Raw genomic sequence first — 18,434 nt, 5'->3', positions numbered from 1 at the left:
CACGGCTGCAATTCTCCTGGGCTGTGGGCTGAAAGGCAAAGGATAGCCTCTGCTGATCATGAGTGCTGTGCCACCGTTAACACCTTGTGCGACAAAACACATTTACAAGTACAAGATGGTGAATTAGATCAAGAGCAAGTTTTGTGCACCTCTCCCCCTCTCCCTTTGGCAGACCAATCTCAAAACGCACCACAGTGGTAATAGCAAGTCTTGATTATAGCAACATATTGCATTGATCATCTCGCCCTATAGTAGTAGTGGATGGAGTGAGTTATCTCCATTGTCCCTACAATTTAAAACACTTTGTGAACTTGTGAAAAGCTTAGAACAATATCTATTATTGCAATCAAAGATGAGTTGCTAAATCTAACAAGCTGAATATGTGCTCAGGTGACTTGGGTCTCCCTACTGTATTTGCTGGCATATACTACAGCATAGCTGTGCCATACTCTATTTAATAGAGTATGTGGTTTATACAGCCCAATAACAAAGCAACTCAAAGGGGAACAACCAAAATTCATATTGTAAGGTGTTGCTATTTGTGAGTGGATTGGTTGGTATAGTGTTGCTATTTGTGAGTTGATTGGTTGGTACAGTGTTGCTATTTGTGAGTTGATTGGTTGGTACAGTGTTGCTATTTGTGAGTTGATTGGTTGGTATAAGCTATTTTGAGCATTCATATAAATTGATTAGACAACACTATGGAAAAGACACAGACTCCCACACAGTTATTACGTCATGTGCCCCTGCATGGCACAGAGCATGAAAGTTCCCCTTCCATCAATCTTATCTAGAAACTATGCAAGTGGTTTAACCGAAAGGAACGACCTGCTTCCTGTTATGATGTCATGAAAATCAAACCAATGGTGTATAACTTCGGTTGCAGAAGAGCCTGTAGACTAGAGGAAATAGTTTTGACATCATCTTATGTGGTTTAACCACTGATTTCTTTGGAGATACCAGAGAACTCAGAATCGGGTGATAGTTTTTACTACACACACCATCATAAAAGTACGTGTTGTAAAAATTGTCTGTGAAAAAGTATCATAACATTTAAGAAAAATGGAAACAAATGTTGTATTTTGAAATGTTCTTTTAATATTAAATACTTTTTCTTCCTCTGAATATATATATGTATGTACCACATTACAAAAACTCACAAATATAAAGTATTTATGTTATAAGTATACACACGTCACAAACAAACATAGAACATTTTTGTATAAATCTGTATACTGTGTTAGAACGCTGAAGTGCTCTTAGCTGCTCGTCCTTTTGTCACATTTCACTGTGTAATGACTTAAGAAATCACTTGAAGTTCATTTCAAGAACAAAATAAAAATAACTACATTTTATAAAACTGCACACACTCCTCCTGAAGGAGTGTGTGTAAGGCAACCCTTACATTAGCAGATGTTTATAGAATCACACAGTTAAGGATAAGGATAGTAAGCTATAGAGCATTAAGGGATACGTTTGAGTGGATCCATGTTACAGCTATAGTGTGAAACTTAATACTCTCCCACATTCAAAAAATGAAATGTATTCTATGATTTTTATCCCTAGACTATTCTTAGGCTATTCCAAACCATGAGATTCCTAACCTCCGTTTTCAAGTAACTCTTGGTATGCACATTTTAATTTCAGCCAATCAAACTTCACCAAGTCTGTTCTAATGTTTTGTCATCTGGTTGTTGCCGACATCAAATGAATAGATTTACAGAGTTTCTATCAGTGAGATGGTTGAAATGAAAACCTGAATACACAGGAGGTCTTCAACTTTTTTAAAGGCACTTTTTAAACATTGTAATTCTGCTGGCATTTTTCTCTTTTTAAGGACTCATTCCTATAAAGTTCTAAGGGGAAAAAAATTGTTTCAGTGATATGATTCTCTTGCCATTACAAAACCGCAATACTTGTTGCATTGTGGCATGAGTAAAACTTATGACACCTTTTAAAAGGTCCAATGCAGCCATTTTTATCTCAATATCAAATAATTTCTGGGTTACAATTAAGTAAGTACCCTACTGTGATATTTTTCAATTACAATGGTAAAAAAATAAACAAAAATAGCTTCTTAGCAAAAAGCAATTTCTCAAGCAAGAATTTTGGGTAGGGAGGGAAAAACTGAAAACTAGCTGTTATTGGCAGAAAGGTTTAGAACTCTCTTTCTTATTGGTCTATTAACTAATTTACCACCTGGCAATGTCACCAGGCAGGCCAAAACTCCACCCCACCAAAACAAGATGAAATTTCAGGCAGCTCTTACACTGAAAGGGCATTATCATAATTTTAACAATTTCACAGTATTATTCCATCCTCATAGTGTGAAAATATAAATATAAACACAGGAAAATCACATTTTTGACTGCACTGGGCCTGTAAAGTACATTAAGGCTTTGTGGTTGATGAGCTGTAAATGTCACAACAATAGCCAGCTGTCACTGCAGACAGATAGACAGCTACCCTTTGGTCCGACCTTCTATAGGTGTAAATGTGTGGTATCAGGACTACAAATGGCTATTATTATTATTATTATTATTATTATTATGGTTTCACTGAAAATACTCACTTTGAAATGTAGGACGCAACAGTTGTCTTTGAGAAAGGCTAGTGGACTGGAGACTCCAGCGTTTGACACTGTTGGCCTCCCTATGTGTCAACTTTGAACAGCTACTAAATTAAGTTGTGTTGGGATTTGGAAAATCAATAGGATTTTTGAGAACTTAGGTTTAAGTGGGTGTTCAGGTGTGAACATGCCTGCTTTTTCCCCTCAGAGCTGTACATACACACCAATTGTCTCTCAATATTTTGTAGCGTGCAAAAACACAAACATACACATTTTTTTGCATAGCGATAAAGCCACTCTACAAAGTCACACTTACAAAAGAGACCAACAACTAGAAATGTTATCTCATGTCTTCCTCTCTCTTGTTGAATGCATTGTCCAGGATAATTCCACAGATTGGAAAATAAACATCCAATTCTGTCACCCACAGGTTTTTGTTATTAAACTAAATGTGAGAAAAATACAGTCTAAGTCCTCACTTTTAGACACTGGACCAGAGGCAGAATCAGACACTTTTCATCAAGTCAGTGCACTGGAAGGGGAGATGCCACTTCAGTGGGGGGGGTCCTATAAGTCCCAAATGTAATGGACACAGACAACGGCCCCCTATTCACCTCCTCAGTTTATCATATTTTTGTCCCCTCAGCATCATCACTTAATCATCCCTCTTCATCTTTTTGTCTGTCTTTTCAGAAAGGTAAGGTATCCATGAAGATTTTGTCTACGATGGGTGGTGGAGGGACCAAGTCCTCCAGCTTCAGGTAGAAGATGCGCTGCAGGCCTTGGGTGCAGAGGGTGCGCAGCTCGGGGAGCTTCCCTAGCAGACGGGACAGGAAGTTGGGCTGGGGCCGCCCTGCGTCGGAGCCACTGCCGGCCACGTGGTCCCTCAGACAGGTTATGAGGCGGTTCTGGAACTCCTCCACCCGTTTGGGCTCTTTAAGGCCATGGCGATCTGAGGAGAAACAACAAGGAGAAACCTCTTGATCAGACACATTAATAAATGGGCTTGTGACAGGCTATATACCCCAAGCATATAGTATGAGTGTTTCAGTTGAGTAACCAGAACTTACCAGACTTATTGCTTTCAACTCCTAGTGGAGCAGAGAAGGGGTTCACTAAAACTAACAGTATAGTGAAATTGTGTGTGTGTGTGTGTGTGTGTCTGTGTCTGTCTGTCTGTCTGTCTGTCTGTCTGTCTGTCTGTCTGTCTGTCTGTCTGTCTGTCTTCGTGTGTTTGCATGTGAATGTGTTTCACCTGTGATGATGACGAGTGCTGCGAGGCAGGCGAATGAGGACACGTCCAGGTTCATGCGGTGGAGGCTCTGGGAGAAGTCCATGATGGAGTCGATCCAGTCGCCAAAGCCCCTCACACACTGCATACGGTGAAGTACCACACCATTGCAGAAGATCAGCTTGTTCTTCTCAGGACTCGACCTAGAGACAGAACAGCCTTAACATATATTGCAGAAACATTGGGTGCACATTTGTTTTGAAGGAATTATACAGTAAATTAGTGCGTCCCAAATGGCAGTCTATTCCCTATTAACTGCATCATTTTTGACCAGGGCCCATAGGGAATAGGGTGCCATTTGGGATGCAGACAATGTTCACAGTGGTAATTATACCTGTATGCTAGCCGGAGGATGAAGAGTTCCACGAAAGCAGATTCCAGGAGCAGCTCCTGGTCTTCTGGGCAGAAGGCGGTGAATCCTGGGATGGTCTCGGCCCATTTCCGCAGCACATCCATGGTGCCAGTCAGCAGGTCGTAGAACTGCTGGATGTCGTTGGCATCCTCTTTCTCTGATAGGCTGACCACTGTCTCATGGTACTGAGGAGTGGAAAGAGGAAAGAAAGGGATGACTCACTGCCTCTGATGTCCATCTCGTCATAACATATAGTGTGAAATGTGATCGAGATCACTTCAATCAAAGAAGATGAATTACATACAACGATATTAAAGCAAGAAGCTTAACTTTAGCTAAATTCTGAGAGAGATTCAACAGCAAAGATGAGCTACTGTAGGCACTTAACAGACAACCAATAATATGCTGTTCCATGAGTCACATGACAAGGTCTGGAGGTCTTACCTTGGAGTAGTCCAGTTTTCCGATGGCGGGGTTGGAGTCTATGTGAGCTCTGACAAGAGAGGTGATGATGTTGATGGGTGGGGTGGTGGACGCTGACTCTGGTACAGTCTTGGGTTTAGAGGGCAGACGACCCCTGCGACCTTTCAGGCTGTCTGTGCGGACGACTGTAAGTGAGAGAGAGAAATAATAACAAATACTCTCACTGACTGTACGTGTCTGAGATTCTTATATGACTGTCACCGCAAGCCTCCGTTTCACTAAACAATTGCTATATCCATTTCACTTTCTCTTTTTCTACGAGTGGGCACTGTAAAGCTTCAGCTTAGCATTTCAGTCATTCTTAGCTTGGGTTTCACATGACTGTCAGTTCAAGCTTGGGTTTCACATCAAATATAATAGTCACTGAAGGCTTTAAGGGGGTGTAACATGGCATTACCTTCTTTCACCATTCCCACCACGAGGCACTTCTGGAAACGGCAGAATTGGCACCGGTTCCTCCGCCGCTTGTCTACTGGACAGTCTTTGTTGGCTAGGCACACATATTTAGCATTCTTCTGTACAGTTCGCTGCAAGAAGTGAAAATAAAAACAAAGAACAGTGTGATTATTTTCCTGCACATTTCTCAATGTTCCCCTTTCTCTTTTATAATCACACTTCTACTGGAACTGGAGCCAAGTTAATGTATGAATAGGTTATTATGTGCAACTGAATTATAAAAAATTCTGAGGCAGCCAGCCTGCGAAATAATAATAATATAAGTACTGTGAAGCTTCCTACCTTAAAGAAGCCCTTGCAGCCCTCACAGGTGCGGACCCCGTAGTGCTGACAGGAGGCGTTGTCCCCACACACCGCACAGCGACCCTCGTTGGCCCCGGGGCTGCAGATCTTAGGGGACAACATAGGCCCCTCCATGAGCCCGGGGCTGTCCAGGGACACCTGGTCCAGGGATAAGGGGGTGTAATGGAGAGGGGAGGCATGCTGCTGTGAGGGCTGGAAGAAAGGGTCCTCCTCACCTTGCTGGGGGCCCTGATGCTGCCCCAGGGGGGAATGCTGCTCCACCGGGGGGGTGAAGGTGAAGAAGGAGGGTTGCTGAGCTAAGCCTGACTTATCAGCCACCCAGCACCCAGGGCCTGGGGAGTAGGGGCTGAAGGGGGAGTCCCAGGCCGAGCCAGGCTGGCTCTGGAAGCCCGGGGTGGGTGGGGAGGCGGTGGCCGACGCAGGGCTGCCATAGTAATCGGAGCCGCAGGAGGACAGCGTCTCGTCGAGGTAGCTGAGGGCAAAGGAGCCCGGGTAGCAGCCGTACACCTGGAGGTCGTCCAGTTTGAAGGCTGAGTGCTGAGCCTGAGGGCTGGAGCTGCCGCCGGCCGCGGGGCCGGAGGGGGCATTGGAGGCAGAGGTGGTGATCTGGCACGAGTAGGCGTCAAACTCGCCCACGTAGCCGCTGCCCACCAGGGTGTTGATGCTGGGGAGGGAGGAGGCGGTGAGCTGGTCCCGCTGGGCACCGATGTCCATGGCTGGCTTAGCACTGAGGTCAGGGTTCAGGAACTCAGAGATAAAGTAGTTGTTGTCGTAGGGCACAGTTCCATACTGAGTTTGAACACAGGGCATTGCTAAAAAAAGACATAAAACAATATTTAAGAAAAATATTCTGAAGCCAAATAGTTGCATTCTGTAGTCGCTGTTCTTAATTGTTGTTCTCTATCAAAACGTGAGGCCAACATAACTGCTGAAATTATGAAATAATTGAAATGGTGCCATTTATGTTGAGTAATGTAGCATGAGTAGACCCTATAGGCCCACCTGCCGTACGCTCCAAGTTCACCATCACTCCAGCCAAACCAGGTGCAATAACCTGTAAACAACTCTACAACCATCATCTGCAAGCCTCCTTACTAATCACTTAAGTCAACAACAGTAAAGAAACTTAACCCGTCTTAGGGATCCCTTTTTAACACCTCTCCAATAGCACATCCTGACATCATCCCATACAGAAACACTTCCCCCCTCTCCTCACGCTGCCACAGCTTTAGGCCTCTTGGTACCCCTTTGGTGATTCTGAGAAAGCCTGGAAAGCCGGCTGACTGGCTGATGGGGAGATAGTCTTGCTGGAGGATATTGGTTACTGGCTTTGAACGCTTTGAAACCCACCCCTTCGGTTATGAACAGGGCAACCCTCCTACCCAAGGTCTGGGGATTGGGTTCCACGGTGGGCTAAATGCCAGCTGAAGAGGGGAAGGTGACAGGCCTGGCGGAGTGGAGGGATGTGGCGAGATGCTAAGGTGTCTTTAGCAGGTGGACATGTCTATGTGATTCATGTCTACCTCTCAGAACTGTCCATATCAGAACAAAATCAGATCTGGAGGATTTTTCTCCAGGAGGTGTTCTTTCACTAATCTGTAGCTTTAATCATCTGATCTAATTCATATCTTAATTATTGTCTTAATTCAATTTTAGTTCAAATCACAATGAAGGCGGTTGGTCAGTCAAAACTTTGAATATCTCAAGATATTCTGGCATGACTAAAAGCAATATAAAATAAACAATTATGCTAAATACTTGAATTTATGTGGAATCACTGCTTTTTCCTGTTTATACACTACATGACCAAAAGTATGTGGACACCTGCTTGTCGAACATCTCATTACAAAATAATATGGAGTTGGTCCCGCCTTTGCTGCTATAACAGCCTCCACTCTTCTGGAAAGGCTTTCCACTAGATGTTGGAACATTGCTGTGGGACCTTGCATCCATTCAGCCACAAGAGCATTAGTGAGGTCAGGCTCTGACGTTGTGCGATTAGGCCTGGCTCGCAGTCTGCATTCCAATTCATCCCAAAGGTGTTTGATGGTGTTGAGGTCAGGGCTCTGTTAGCAATGGTGTGGCGGAAATAGCCAAATTCACACATTTGAAGGGGTGTCCATATACTTTTGTATATATAGTGTATCATCACCAACAACATGTCTGGGTGTAAGCTATTCTGCCCCTAAACAGTGACTTGTGTTTTTACCTCTTAGTATGTGCTTTGGTGAGAGAAACTATACATTTGATGCACACAAACTAAAGTAAGAAACATCCTTGACCTACAAAAAGGGTGCTTACATCAAAAGGTCACAAGTTAACCTCTGAACCCCATGTGTAACATGCACGCAGAGGATATGTGTGCATCTGATAAGATGAGGACAAGAGAGACAACAGTGAGACATCCGATACCGCCACTGCCTCCTCTTGAACACCCACTGGCCACATCGCCACCTGTCTGATCTTTCTCATTAGTAGCTTAAGTTGATAACAATGTGATGCATCAGCCTATTAATTTCATATAATAAAATAATACACATGGATTAAGTTAATAACTGACCAAGAAGAGCAAATATTACAAAACTATAAATAGCCTACCACTCATATTCTCAACTATTTCAGACCATCAATACACCCCTATTGGCCCCATATAAAAGGCCCTATAAAATAGCCCTGTTAAACAGCATAGTCTAGAGATAGGCTTTGAAACGTGCGAGGCAAAAATCAGTCAGTGATAGAGAACTGGGGGAGTGTGCGGCTGGTTGCAACACAACACAGACCAACACATCGTCAATTCACAAGCGTGATAGCGATCAATGTTGAATGCAGTCAAGTCTACAATGATATCCAAGACATCTATCATTTGGTCTGACATGTTATTAAGCTTTTATTTGATTAACAGTTTTAAGCAGCTGTAGCCTATTCGAATGGTATAGCATCTAAACATTGCCTTTTCTGTATATGTCATTCGAAAATAGAATGAAACTAGGCTACTTTATCACATGATCAAGAAAACAAATTTACAGTCATTGCAAGTAGGCTAAAATGCCACAAATCATTCAATAAGTAAGCTCTTTAGGAGGGTAAAGTTTTCGAAGATTAAAAAAAGCATCCTTGCCAATCGGATACATAACAAAACAGTGAAGACCACTAGCATGCATGCAAAATAATAATAAATACCTTTTACTAACCTGATCTATAAATCCTCTAAATTCCTTGGACAGATTTTCATTTATTCCGAGTGATGGAGAAGCATCAAGTGTATTAAACCTCTGTCTACAGTTCAGAAAGGGAATGAAATCTTCAGACTTCGGGTAGAGTGTAATATATACAGTCACTTTTATTTTGCCGTTACGTCGGGTGGCCCCGGCTCTAGGCGTGTCTTTCCGCAAAAAATAGCAAAGGGGCGGTGATTTTTCCGGGTCAGGAGCCAATGGCATCGTTCTCACACAGACGTTCTTATACTCTGACGCACGCTCGGGATTCCATTGACGCAAGAGACGGCGGAACGTTTGATCTAAATTTAGACCTGGTTACACGCGTAGAGCTATAACTGCCTGGAATAGGCCAAAAATAAACGTCAGATGATTACATTGTATTGCTTAAAGCAAAGTTAATAACTGCCAAATGAGTGACAGAGATAACGTAATTAATGGTTTGTCATAGGGAAGTCCTTGTAAAGACTATATGCTGGGTCGTTTTGTTTAAGTCTATTTAAATAGCATAGGCCTAACTATAGGCTATTCAAATGGTAGACAATGTAGCCTATATAAAGGCTAATATGTCTAGTCTAACATACCATTTGTAAACAGTGACACTTGCAAACAGGGACGTAAATTGAGGGAGTTTATATACACAATTGCTCAGTTAGGTTTAATTCACTGGCTTTAAGGTCTAGCTGTAGACCTATCTTCTAAGTAAAATTTGAACAATTGAGTAATTATAATACTTGTTAAACTGTACTTACAGGAATAATTACACAGTAAAAATGGGCACTGTATGTAAAGTGTAAACCTTATTAATGACATAACACATTAATAACATATTGCATACGCTCTGTATATAGCCTCGCTATTGATAGTTTACTGCTGCTTTTTAATTATTTGTTACGTCTTATTCATATTTTTAAAAGGTATATTTTATTTATTTTATATTTTTTAAATCGCATTGTTGTTTAGGATTTGTAAGTAAGCATTTCACTGCAAGGTGTTTTCGGCGTATGTGACAAATACAATTTGATTTGATATTGTATGAAGGCCTTTTTATTAATCAGCTGGACTATATAATTACACTAGCCTACATTCTAGGAGGCCTGTGCTCCAATTCTCCACCCTTTTCCCCAAAGTGAGCATTTGTGCACTCCACGACATGGATTTAAAAGTATAGGATTGGTGTAACAGTCCATGCTTATAACAATCTTATGCTTTTAAATCCAAGTGCACACTTCAGGGAAGAGGGTGGAGAATTGGGATGCAGAGTAGGTGCAGCTCGACAAGTTGTAGTATGCATGGGTGTGTTGAGGGTGTGTGTACGCAGGAAAAGCCAAGCCCTGCTTGAAGCGTAACAAGCGGGAAACATATGCAGGTGGCTGCATCAAGGTATTATTATTACAATGCCAACAAGATCAGACAGGTGTATCCATACAGTCCTAAAGCCATGCAGGGCAGTAAAACAACTGTAAAGGTGTTGGCACCTTCTCGACAGGTAAATGCTCAGAATTCAGGGACTGAATACCCAGTTCAATTCATGGAGGGCCGAGTGCCTGCGGGTTTTTGCTCCTCCCTTTATTGATCAATAAAGGTAATTGATTAGTAAGGAACTCCCTCACCTGGATGACTAATTTATAAAAAATATTTGTTTAAACCCAGCAGGCACCCCGTCCTCCAGGAATTGAGTTTGACACCCCTCGTATAGCCTTCATTTTTTGCCATCTCCACTTCCTCTGGGGAAGTTTCCACAGAAACTTATATTTACTGCAAGTTTTGATCATTCTGGCAGCAGAGTACCGCTCGGGAGTGGTAGGTGCAGCTCTAGGATCAGTTTCCCCTCCCACAATCGTAACCCTAACCCTGAAAAAGCTAAAAGTGACCCCAAATCAGGGTCTACGGGCAACTTCATCCTATAACAGCAGAGTACCTAGCAAATTTAGTTGAGTCAGAAAGTGTAATGTGTGTCAGTCAACAATATGGGACAGTATGACAATCTACTACTCTATTGAACAACAACGACCGGTTTCTCAGACAAAGATGAAGTCTAGTTCAGGCCTAAAAACACAAACAAGCATGCGTGTGTGTTCATGTGTGTGTGACTCCAGACTTCCTCATTAACTCTCATTGGGGTCATACTGCAAAGTATTGTATCTTAATATGAAGATGGTGATGTTGCTAAAAATATCAGAGAACAACCCGTACTTATACAAAAGGCCCAGTCTTACACCTGTACCCTTGCAGTAAATGTGAGTACCTGCACTTTACTGTCTATGTCTGCACTCTGCTCTCTTTCCAGTCCCAGTGCAGGCAGGCCAGGACCACAGTGCAATGACATGACTCATATCTCCAAATTCCTCCCTTGACTTTGAATCCATCCCAATCCCAACACACAGTATGTACAGTAAAACATGCTATACTGTAGAGTCAATATTCATCCATCTGGTGCACCATATTCTGGAAACTTGGGGGAAGAAACTGTTGTTTTCACCAACCACCTGGGGAGAGAGTGGGAGGGGGGGAAACCCCAGCAGTAGTCTAACCTAACTAATGTCTCAGTGTAATAGAGGCTATAGACATGGTGGAAAGATATACTGTATGATATGATATCCTATAATGCCGTCCAGTCTCTCAGAGTACAATATATGTTCATCTTCTATACTTAGAGCATAGACCCATTGTCCCTGTAGATTTCACTCCAGAAAACACTCTGACATGTAAGCTGCAAATCACTCACCAATAATAAACTGTCTATACTGATCCCCTGTAGTTGAAGATAATTATAATTTCCCATTGCAGAACATTGACTTGAATGGGAAAGTTTGATCTAGTAATTCTACTTATATGGTTGAATATAGCAGTTGGCGCCCCCTATGTCCCAATAATTAAAATCAGTGAAGGGAATTGAACAAGTGCACACTTTAGGAGGAAGGACAGATTATTGGGACGTAGCCAGTGTCTGCTGATCATTACACATGACATGTATACACACACCCGGTTTTCTAAGAGTAGATAAGAAAAACATTCACCATGTAGGTCAGATGACTCTCTCAAGTGTAAAGCAGAGCTACGACCAAACCCCAACACGCCCTCCCTCGGGATCAGACACTTCAGTTCCCACCATCCATCCACAGCGCCCAGCTGCCATCTGACATTTATCAGCAGCCATACAAGCACAGGCCTGCGGACAAGCACATACACCACTTAAGTAGTTGCCTCCTCACTACCACACAACAGCAAGAAATCACTAACCGCCACACGCACCCTCTGAGGGGGTCTTTGGGCATGCTGTAAGTAATGTGTAATTAATTTTTTAAAAGCAGGCTAGGTGAACCCACACAGAGAAACAGTGGCATTAAGAATAACCAGGATGGGTTTCCTCTTCCCTGCCTAGGGGATAAAAGAGCGTCTGGAGCATTAGGACTGGCCTAGTCACAAGCCAGCTGCTTTATCCCCAAAGCGAGCCCCACCCCACACAGGCATCCTTATGGTGATAGGCAGCGCTCCCTTTGCCGTGTTCATGAGGTAAGGCTTTGAGATGGTGGCCGTACCTGTGGAGTTAAGATTATCTGTGGAGTTAAGATCTTGGCTGGGGAGTGAAATGGAGCAGTGTCTGACACCTCTCAGGCAACAGCAGCTGCCTATATAGTCACCACACCTCCCTCCCTGGTACGCGCGCACATGCACAGGCACACACACATCACCCTTCCCCCACGCTCTGTACATACAGTCACATCACAGCTAAGTTTTGAATATCCAGCAGGCATCCCACATGACATACTTTGAAGAAAAGGATTGTCACACTGTCACTCAGTAACAACACACATTTTACACTTGCTTCTTGCTGGACATTTTCTTATTTTTCTCACTGTGTTTATGAAGCCCCAAATTGTTCCTACATACAGAACTAGTATCATTTCACCTGTAAGGATGGTACCTGGGAGATGGGGATAGAGCCACAGGCAGGGGAAATTCTAACACTGCCTAAATCAGTAGGTTATATTATAGCTACGTAAATATAACTAGCCACAATAATGCCTATTAAACATGAACAGGAAACAATGGCTATTGCATAGGTGTCACGCCCTGACCATAGAGAGCCTTTGTTTCTCTATGGTATAGTAGGTCAGGGCGTGACTGGGGGTTATTCTAGTTGATTATTTCTATGTGGGGTTCTAGTTTATTTTTCTATGTTGGTGATTTTGTATGATTCCCAATTAGAGGCAGGTAATCGTTGTCTCTAATTGGGCATCATATTTAAGTAGTTATTGTTCCTACCTGTGTTTGTGGGATATTGTATTTTGAGTAAGTGTACGTAGCACCTCTGTAGTCACGGTTCGTTGTTAGTTTATTGTTTTTTTTGTCTTTATTAAGTTTCACTTTATCAATAAAATGATGTGGAACTCAACAGCCGCTGCGTCTTGGTCCATTTCTACAAACGATCGTGACAATAGGGAAATATCAACCAACCCCTTGAGGTGTACAAAATGTATTAAACAATTATTTGTTTCTTTATTTCAGATTCCCTCAAAACACTTTTTCCCCAATCATGCACCATGTAGTTGCTAATCAACCATAGACTCAATTTAGTAGACTTTATTCAATTTCAGACATAATTAAGTTGATCAACACATACACCTAATCTTAGATTTACAATGTTATCAATTCCAGGCATAGCCTTCTATCTATTTATTTTTTACCTTTATTTATCCAGGAAGTCCCATTGAGGCCAGGAAACCTCTTCACAAGGGAGAACTGTTGTTGTGCTTACAGAGTGCTCAACATGAGAACCCCACAGGGAATGATCAGGTGCTGGTCGATGAAGTTGAAAATAAAAAACTGATGACCCGATCTGAACAGTCTTCAACCTACTGGATCTTTGACAGCTGTTTAAATTTGTAAGTCTCAAATCCTATACTTCAACCCATCACATGGCCCCATGGATCCCATTGGTGTATATTTCAGCTCACAAACCCCCCTTATGCTAGTAGATTCACACCTTGAGAAGCAGTGACAGAGATGAATAATGGAGGGGATGTGGCTAAAAATGGGGCGGCTGCATCAGATATCGTTCCCCTCTCCTAGGTATTAGTTTAGGCCTGGGACCTTTTGTAAAGCCTTGGCAATGCAAACTTAGACATGACACAAGACATGATGGTTCAATTGGGTAAGGCCTTTCCACTTTTAATGGCTATGATGACAGATGTCACATAATGTGACTGATAAAAGTTATAGCACATGAATTGATATGCTTACCATAGCATGATGTGGGCTTAGGCTTTATGAGGAATGGTAAGAGTACAGGGTCACAATCAGGAAGTTATAATTACATGTGTTACATTCCTGCAGTCAGCATGCCAATTGCACACTCCCTAAAAACTTGAGACATCTGTGGCATTGTGTCGTGTGACAAAACTGCACATCTTAGAGTGGCCTTTTATTGTCCTCAGCACAAGGTGCACCTGTGTAGTGATCATGCTGTTTAATCAGCTTCATGATATGCAATACCTCTCAGGTGGATGGATTATCTTGGCAAAGGAGAAATGCTCACTAACAGGGATGTAAACAAATGTGTGTACAATATTTGAGTGAAATACGGTTTTTGTGGATGTTTTATTTCAGCTCATGAGACATGGGACCAACACTTTACATATTGCATTTATATTTTCGTTCAGTATAAGTCAACATCCTAAAGGGTGATTTTTAGCTCCCAGTCCCATAGAGGGCCTTGGTCAAAAGTAGTAGACTAAATAGGGAATAGGGTACCATTTGGGACACAGCCCAGCTGTGGGCTATGGGATATTTCCAGATATTTGAGGAAGATATTAATTATATACATTTTTATTATGTAAATCTGAAAAGTAACCATGCACTGGAATGGCTTGTTTGTTTTAATGCCTCATAGCATTGCTACTGTAAGGACAGTATGGGAACATAAACCAAGTGAAGACACCAGAGATTATGATAATAATGCATGACAGTGGCACTACCACCACGCAGCTACTGCTCACACATACCTCAAGAAGTCATGGCAACCATCAACACCACTGTCTGCCTGTCACTGAGTAAGAAGTTGTCTCAACTCTTGTGGGTTATCTCAAGGTGACCCAGAAGTTACATGCCATTCCCTATGATGTGCTGATCTAAGTTTAGCTTTTGTCAGTATTGGTTAGGTTGACATTTCATATTGGATATTTTTAGGCACATAATGTTTTGGTCTGTAATTTCTATCATAGGTACACTTCAACTGTGAGAGACGGAATCTAAAACAAAAATCCAGAAAATCATTGATTGATGATTTTTAAGTAATTCATTTGCATTTTATTGCATGACATAAGTATTTGATCACTTAGCAACCAGTAAGAATTCCGGCTCTCACAGACATGCTAGTTTTTATTTAAGAAGCCCTCCTGTTCTCCACTCATTACCTGTATTAACTGCACCTGTGATCTTCCTGTCTGGGTTGGCGCCCCCCCTTGGGTTGTGCCGTGGCGGAGATTTCTGTGGGCTATACTCGGCCTTGTCTCAGGATGGTAAGTTAGTGGTTGAAGATATCCCTCTAGTGGTGTGGGGGCTGTGCTTTGGCAAAGTGGGTGGGGTTATATCCTTCCTGTTTGGCCCTGTCCGGGGGTATCATTGGATGGGGCCACAGTGTCTCCTGACCCCTCCTGTCATAGCCTCTAGTATTTATGCTGCAGTAGTTTATGTGTCGGGGGGCTAGGGTCAGTTTGTTATATCTGGAGTACTTCTCCTGTCCTATTCGGTGTCCTGTGTGAATTTAAGTATGCTCTCTCTAATTCTCTCTCTCTCTCGGAGGACCTGAGCCCTAGGACCATGCCTCAGGACTACCTGACATGATGACTCCTTGCTGTCCCCAGTCCACCTGGCCGTGCTGCTGCTCCAGTTTCAACTGTTCTGCCTGTGATTATTATCATTTGACCATGCTGGTCATTTATAAACATTTGAACATCTTGGCCATGTTCTGTTATAATCTCCACCCGGCACAGCCAGAAGAGGACTGACCCCACATAGCCTGGTTCCTCTCTAGGTTTCTTCCTAGGTTTTGGCCTTTCTAGGGTTTCCTAGCCACCGTGCTTCTACACCTGCATTGCTTGCTGTTTGGGGTTTTAGGCTGAGTTTCTGTACAGCACTTTGAGATATCAGCTGATGCACGAAGGGCTATATAAATACATTTGATTTGATTTGACCTGTTTGAACTCGTTACCTGTATAAAAGACACCTGTCCACACACTCAATCAAACAGACTCCAACCTCTCCACAATGGCCAAGACCAGAGAGCTGTGTAAGGACATCAGGGATAAAATTGTAGACCTGCACAAGGCTGGGATGGGCTACAGGACAATACGCAAGCAGCTTGGTGAGAAGGCAACAACTGTTGGCGCAATTATTAGAAAAGGGAAGAAGTTCAAGATGATGGTCAATCACCCTCGGTCTGGGGCTATATGCAAGATCTCACCTCGTGGGGCATCAATGATCATGAGGAAGGTGAGGGATCAGCCCAGAACTACACGGCAGGACCTGGTCAATGACCTGAAGAGAGCTGGGACCACAGTCTCAAAGAAAACCATTAGTAACACACTACGCCGTCATGGATTAAAATCCTGCAGCGCAGGCAAGGTCCCCCTGCTCAAGCCAGCGCATGTCCAGGCCCGTCTGAAGTTTACCAATGACCATTTGGATGATCCAGAGGAGGAATGGGAGAAGGTCATATGGTCTGATGAGACAAAAATATAGCTTTTTGGTCTAAACTCCACTCGTCGTGTTTGGAGGAAGAAGAAGGATGAGTACAACCCCAAGAGCACCATCCCAACCGAGAAGCATGGAGGTGGAAACATCATTCTTTGGGGATGCTTTTCTGCAAAGGGGACAGGACGACTGCACCGTATTGAGGGGAGGATGGACGGGGCCATGTATCGTGAGATCTTGGCCAAAGCCTCCTTCCCTCAGTAAGAGCATTGAAGATGGGTTGTGGTTGGGTCTTCCAGCATGACAATGAGCTGAAACACACAGCCAGGGCAACTAAGGATTGGCTCCGTAAGAAGCATCTCAAGGTCCTGGAGTGGCCTAGCCAGTCTCCAGACCTGAACCCAATAGAAAATCTTTGGAGGGAGCTGAAAGTCCGTATTGACCAGCGACAGCCCCGAAACCTGAAGGATCTGGAGAAGGTCTGTATGGAGGAGTGGGCCAAAATCCCTGCTGCAGTGTGTGCAAACCAGGTCAAGAACTACAGGAAACGTATAATCTCTGTAATTGCAAACAAAGGTTTCTGTACCAAATATTAAGTTCTGCTTTTCTGATGTATCAAATACTTATGTCATGCAATAAAATGCAAATTAATTACTTACAAATCATACAATGTGATTTTCTGGATTTTTGTTTTAGATTCCGTCTCTCACAGTTGAAGTGTACCTATGATAAATTACAGACCTCTACATGCTTTGTAAGTAGGAAAACCTGCAAAATCGGCAGTGTATCAAATACTTGCTCTCCCCACTGTATATGTGTACCTATGATGAAAATTACAGGCCTCTCTCATCTTTTGAAGTGGGAGAACTTGCACAATTGGTGGCTGACTAAATACTTTTTTGCCCTACTGTATATCTATATATATATACTGATACTGTATGTGTGTGATATTCATACAGTATCAGTCAAAAGTCTGGATACACCTACTCATAAGGTTTATTTATATTTTTTTACTTTGTAGAATAACAGTGAAGACATCAAAACTATGAAATAACCCATATGGAAACATGTAGTAACCACAAAAGTTACAAAAATCTAAACATATTTTATATTTGAGATTCTTGAAAGTAGCCACCCTTTGCCTTGATGACAGCTTTGCACACTCTTGGCATTCTCTCAACCAGCTTCACCTGGAATGCTTTTCATGAGGTAGTCACCTGGAATGCATTTCAATTAACAGGTGTGCCTTGTTTAAAGTTAATTTGTGGAATTTCTTTCATTCTTAATGCGTTCGAGCCAATCAGTTGTGTTGTGACAAGGTAGGGGGGATATACAGAAGATAGTCCTATTTGGATAAAAGACCAAGTCCATATTATGGCAAGAAAAAAATCAAATAAGCAAAGACAAACAATAGCCCATCATTACTTTCAGACATGAAGGTCAGTCAATACGAAACATTTCAAGAACTTTGAAAGTTTCTTCAAGTGCAGTTGCAAAGACCATCAAGCGCTATGATGAAACTGGCTCTCATGAGGACCACCACAGGAAAGGAAGACCCAGAGATACTTCTGCTGCAGAGGATAAGTTCATTAGAATAACTGCACCTCAGAGTGCAGCCCAAATAAATGCTTCACAAAGTTCATGTAACAGACACATGTCAACATCAACTGTTCAGAGGAGACTGTGTGAATCAGGCCTTCATGGTCGAATTGCTGCAAAGAAACCACTTCTAAGAAGAAGAAACTTGCTTGGGCCAAGAAACACGAGCAATGGACATAGACCGGTGGAAATCTGTCCTTTGGTCTGAGTCCAAATTTGAGATGTTTGGTCCCAACCACTGTGTCTATGTGAGACACAGAGTAGGTGATTTTTTTCTTCAATGAGTCGGACGGGAGGGATATACTACGGATACCAGACCAGGTCCAGATCCCCATCATTCGCTGGAGAAGAAAACGTAGATTTTGCGGGAAAAGATCAGGGTGCCTTGTGAGGATCAGGAGACGAGTGGCTAATCTACCGTTCCCTTCCGTCCTACTAGCTAACGTTCAATCGCTGGAAAATAAATGG

General features: G+C 42.6%; 1 protein-coding gene across 2 annotated transcripts; it reads right to left on the bottom strand.

Annotated features, from left to right (window-relative positions):
- Positions 1–1,075: 1,075 nt before the first annotated feature.
- LOC110528258 (probable nuclear hormone receptor HR38) lies at positions 1,076–8,803 on the bottom strand. 2 transcript variants are annotated; one of them, XM_021610167.2, is made up of 7 exons: positions 8,646–8,803; positions 5,434–6,266; positions 5,093–5,222; positions 4,657–4,820; positions 4,195–4,397; positions 3,825–4,003; positions 1,076–3,521 (listed from the first exon to the last, which is right to left on the bottom strand). In XM_021610167.2, the coding sequence occupies exons 2-7, from the start codon at positions 6,262–6,264 to the stop codon at positions 3,259–3,261; spliced, it is 1,770 nt and encodes a 589-aa protein (XP_021465842.1). In that variant the 5' UTR covers positions 6,265–6,266; positions 8,646–8,803; the 3' UTR covers positions 1,076–3,258. The 2 variants fall into 2 exon arrangements, with proteins under 2 accessions (XP_021465842.1, XP_021465844.1); XM_021610169.2 differs by having other exon boundaries at positions 8,635–8,795.
- Positions 8,804–18,434: the final 9,631 nt, after the last annotated feature.

Source organism: Oncorhynchus mykiss, chromosome 7 (genome assembly GCF_013265735.2).
Source record: "Oncorhynchus mykiss isolate Arlee chromosome 7, USDA_OmykA_1.1, whole genome shotgun sequence".
NCBI lineage: Eukaryota > Metazoa > Chordata > Actinopteri > Salmoniformes > Salmonidae > Oncorhynchus > Oncorhynchus mykiss.
The sequence above is the reverse complement of the archived record's forward strand: the minus strand, read 5'-3'. Positions and strand labels throughout refer to the sequence as shown.

Excerpts from the sequence above, each read along its gene's own strand:
- LOC110528258 (XM_021610167.2), bottom strand. The coding sequence starts at position 6,264 with ATGCCCTGTGTTCAAACTCAGTATGGAACTGTGCCCTACGACAACAAC. Across the intron at positions 4,398-4,656 it reads GAAAACTGGACTACTCCAAG|TACCATGAGACAGTGGTCAG; the intron begins GTAAGACCTCCA and ends TCCACTCCTCAG. Across the intron at positions 4,004-4,194 it reads ATCCTCCGGCTAGCATACAG|GTCGAGTCCTGAGAAGAACA; the intron begins GTATAATTACCA and ends TTCTGTCTCTAG.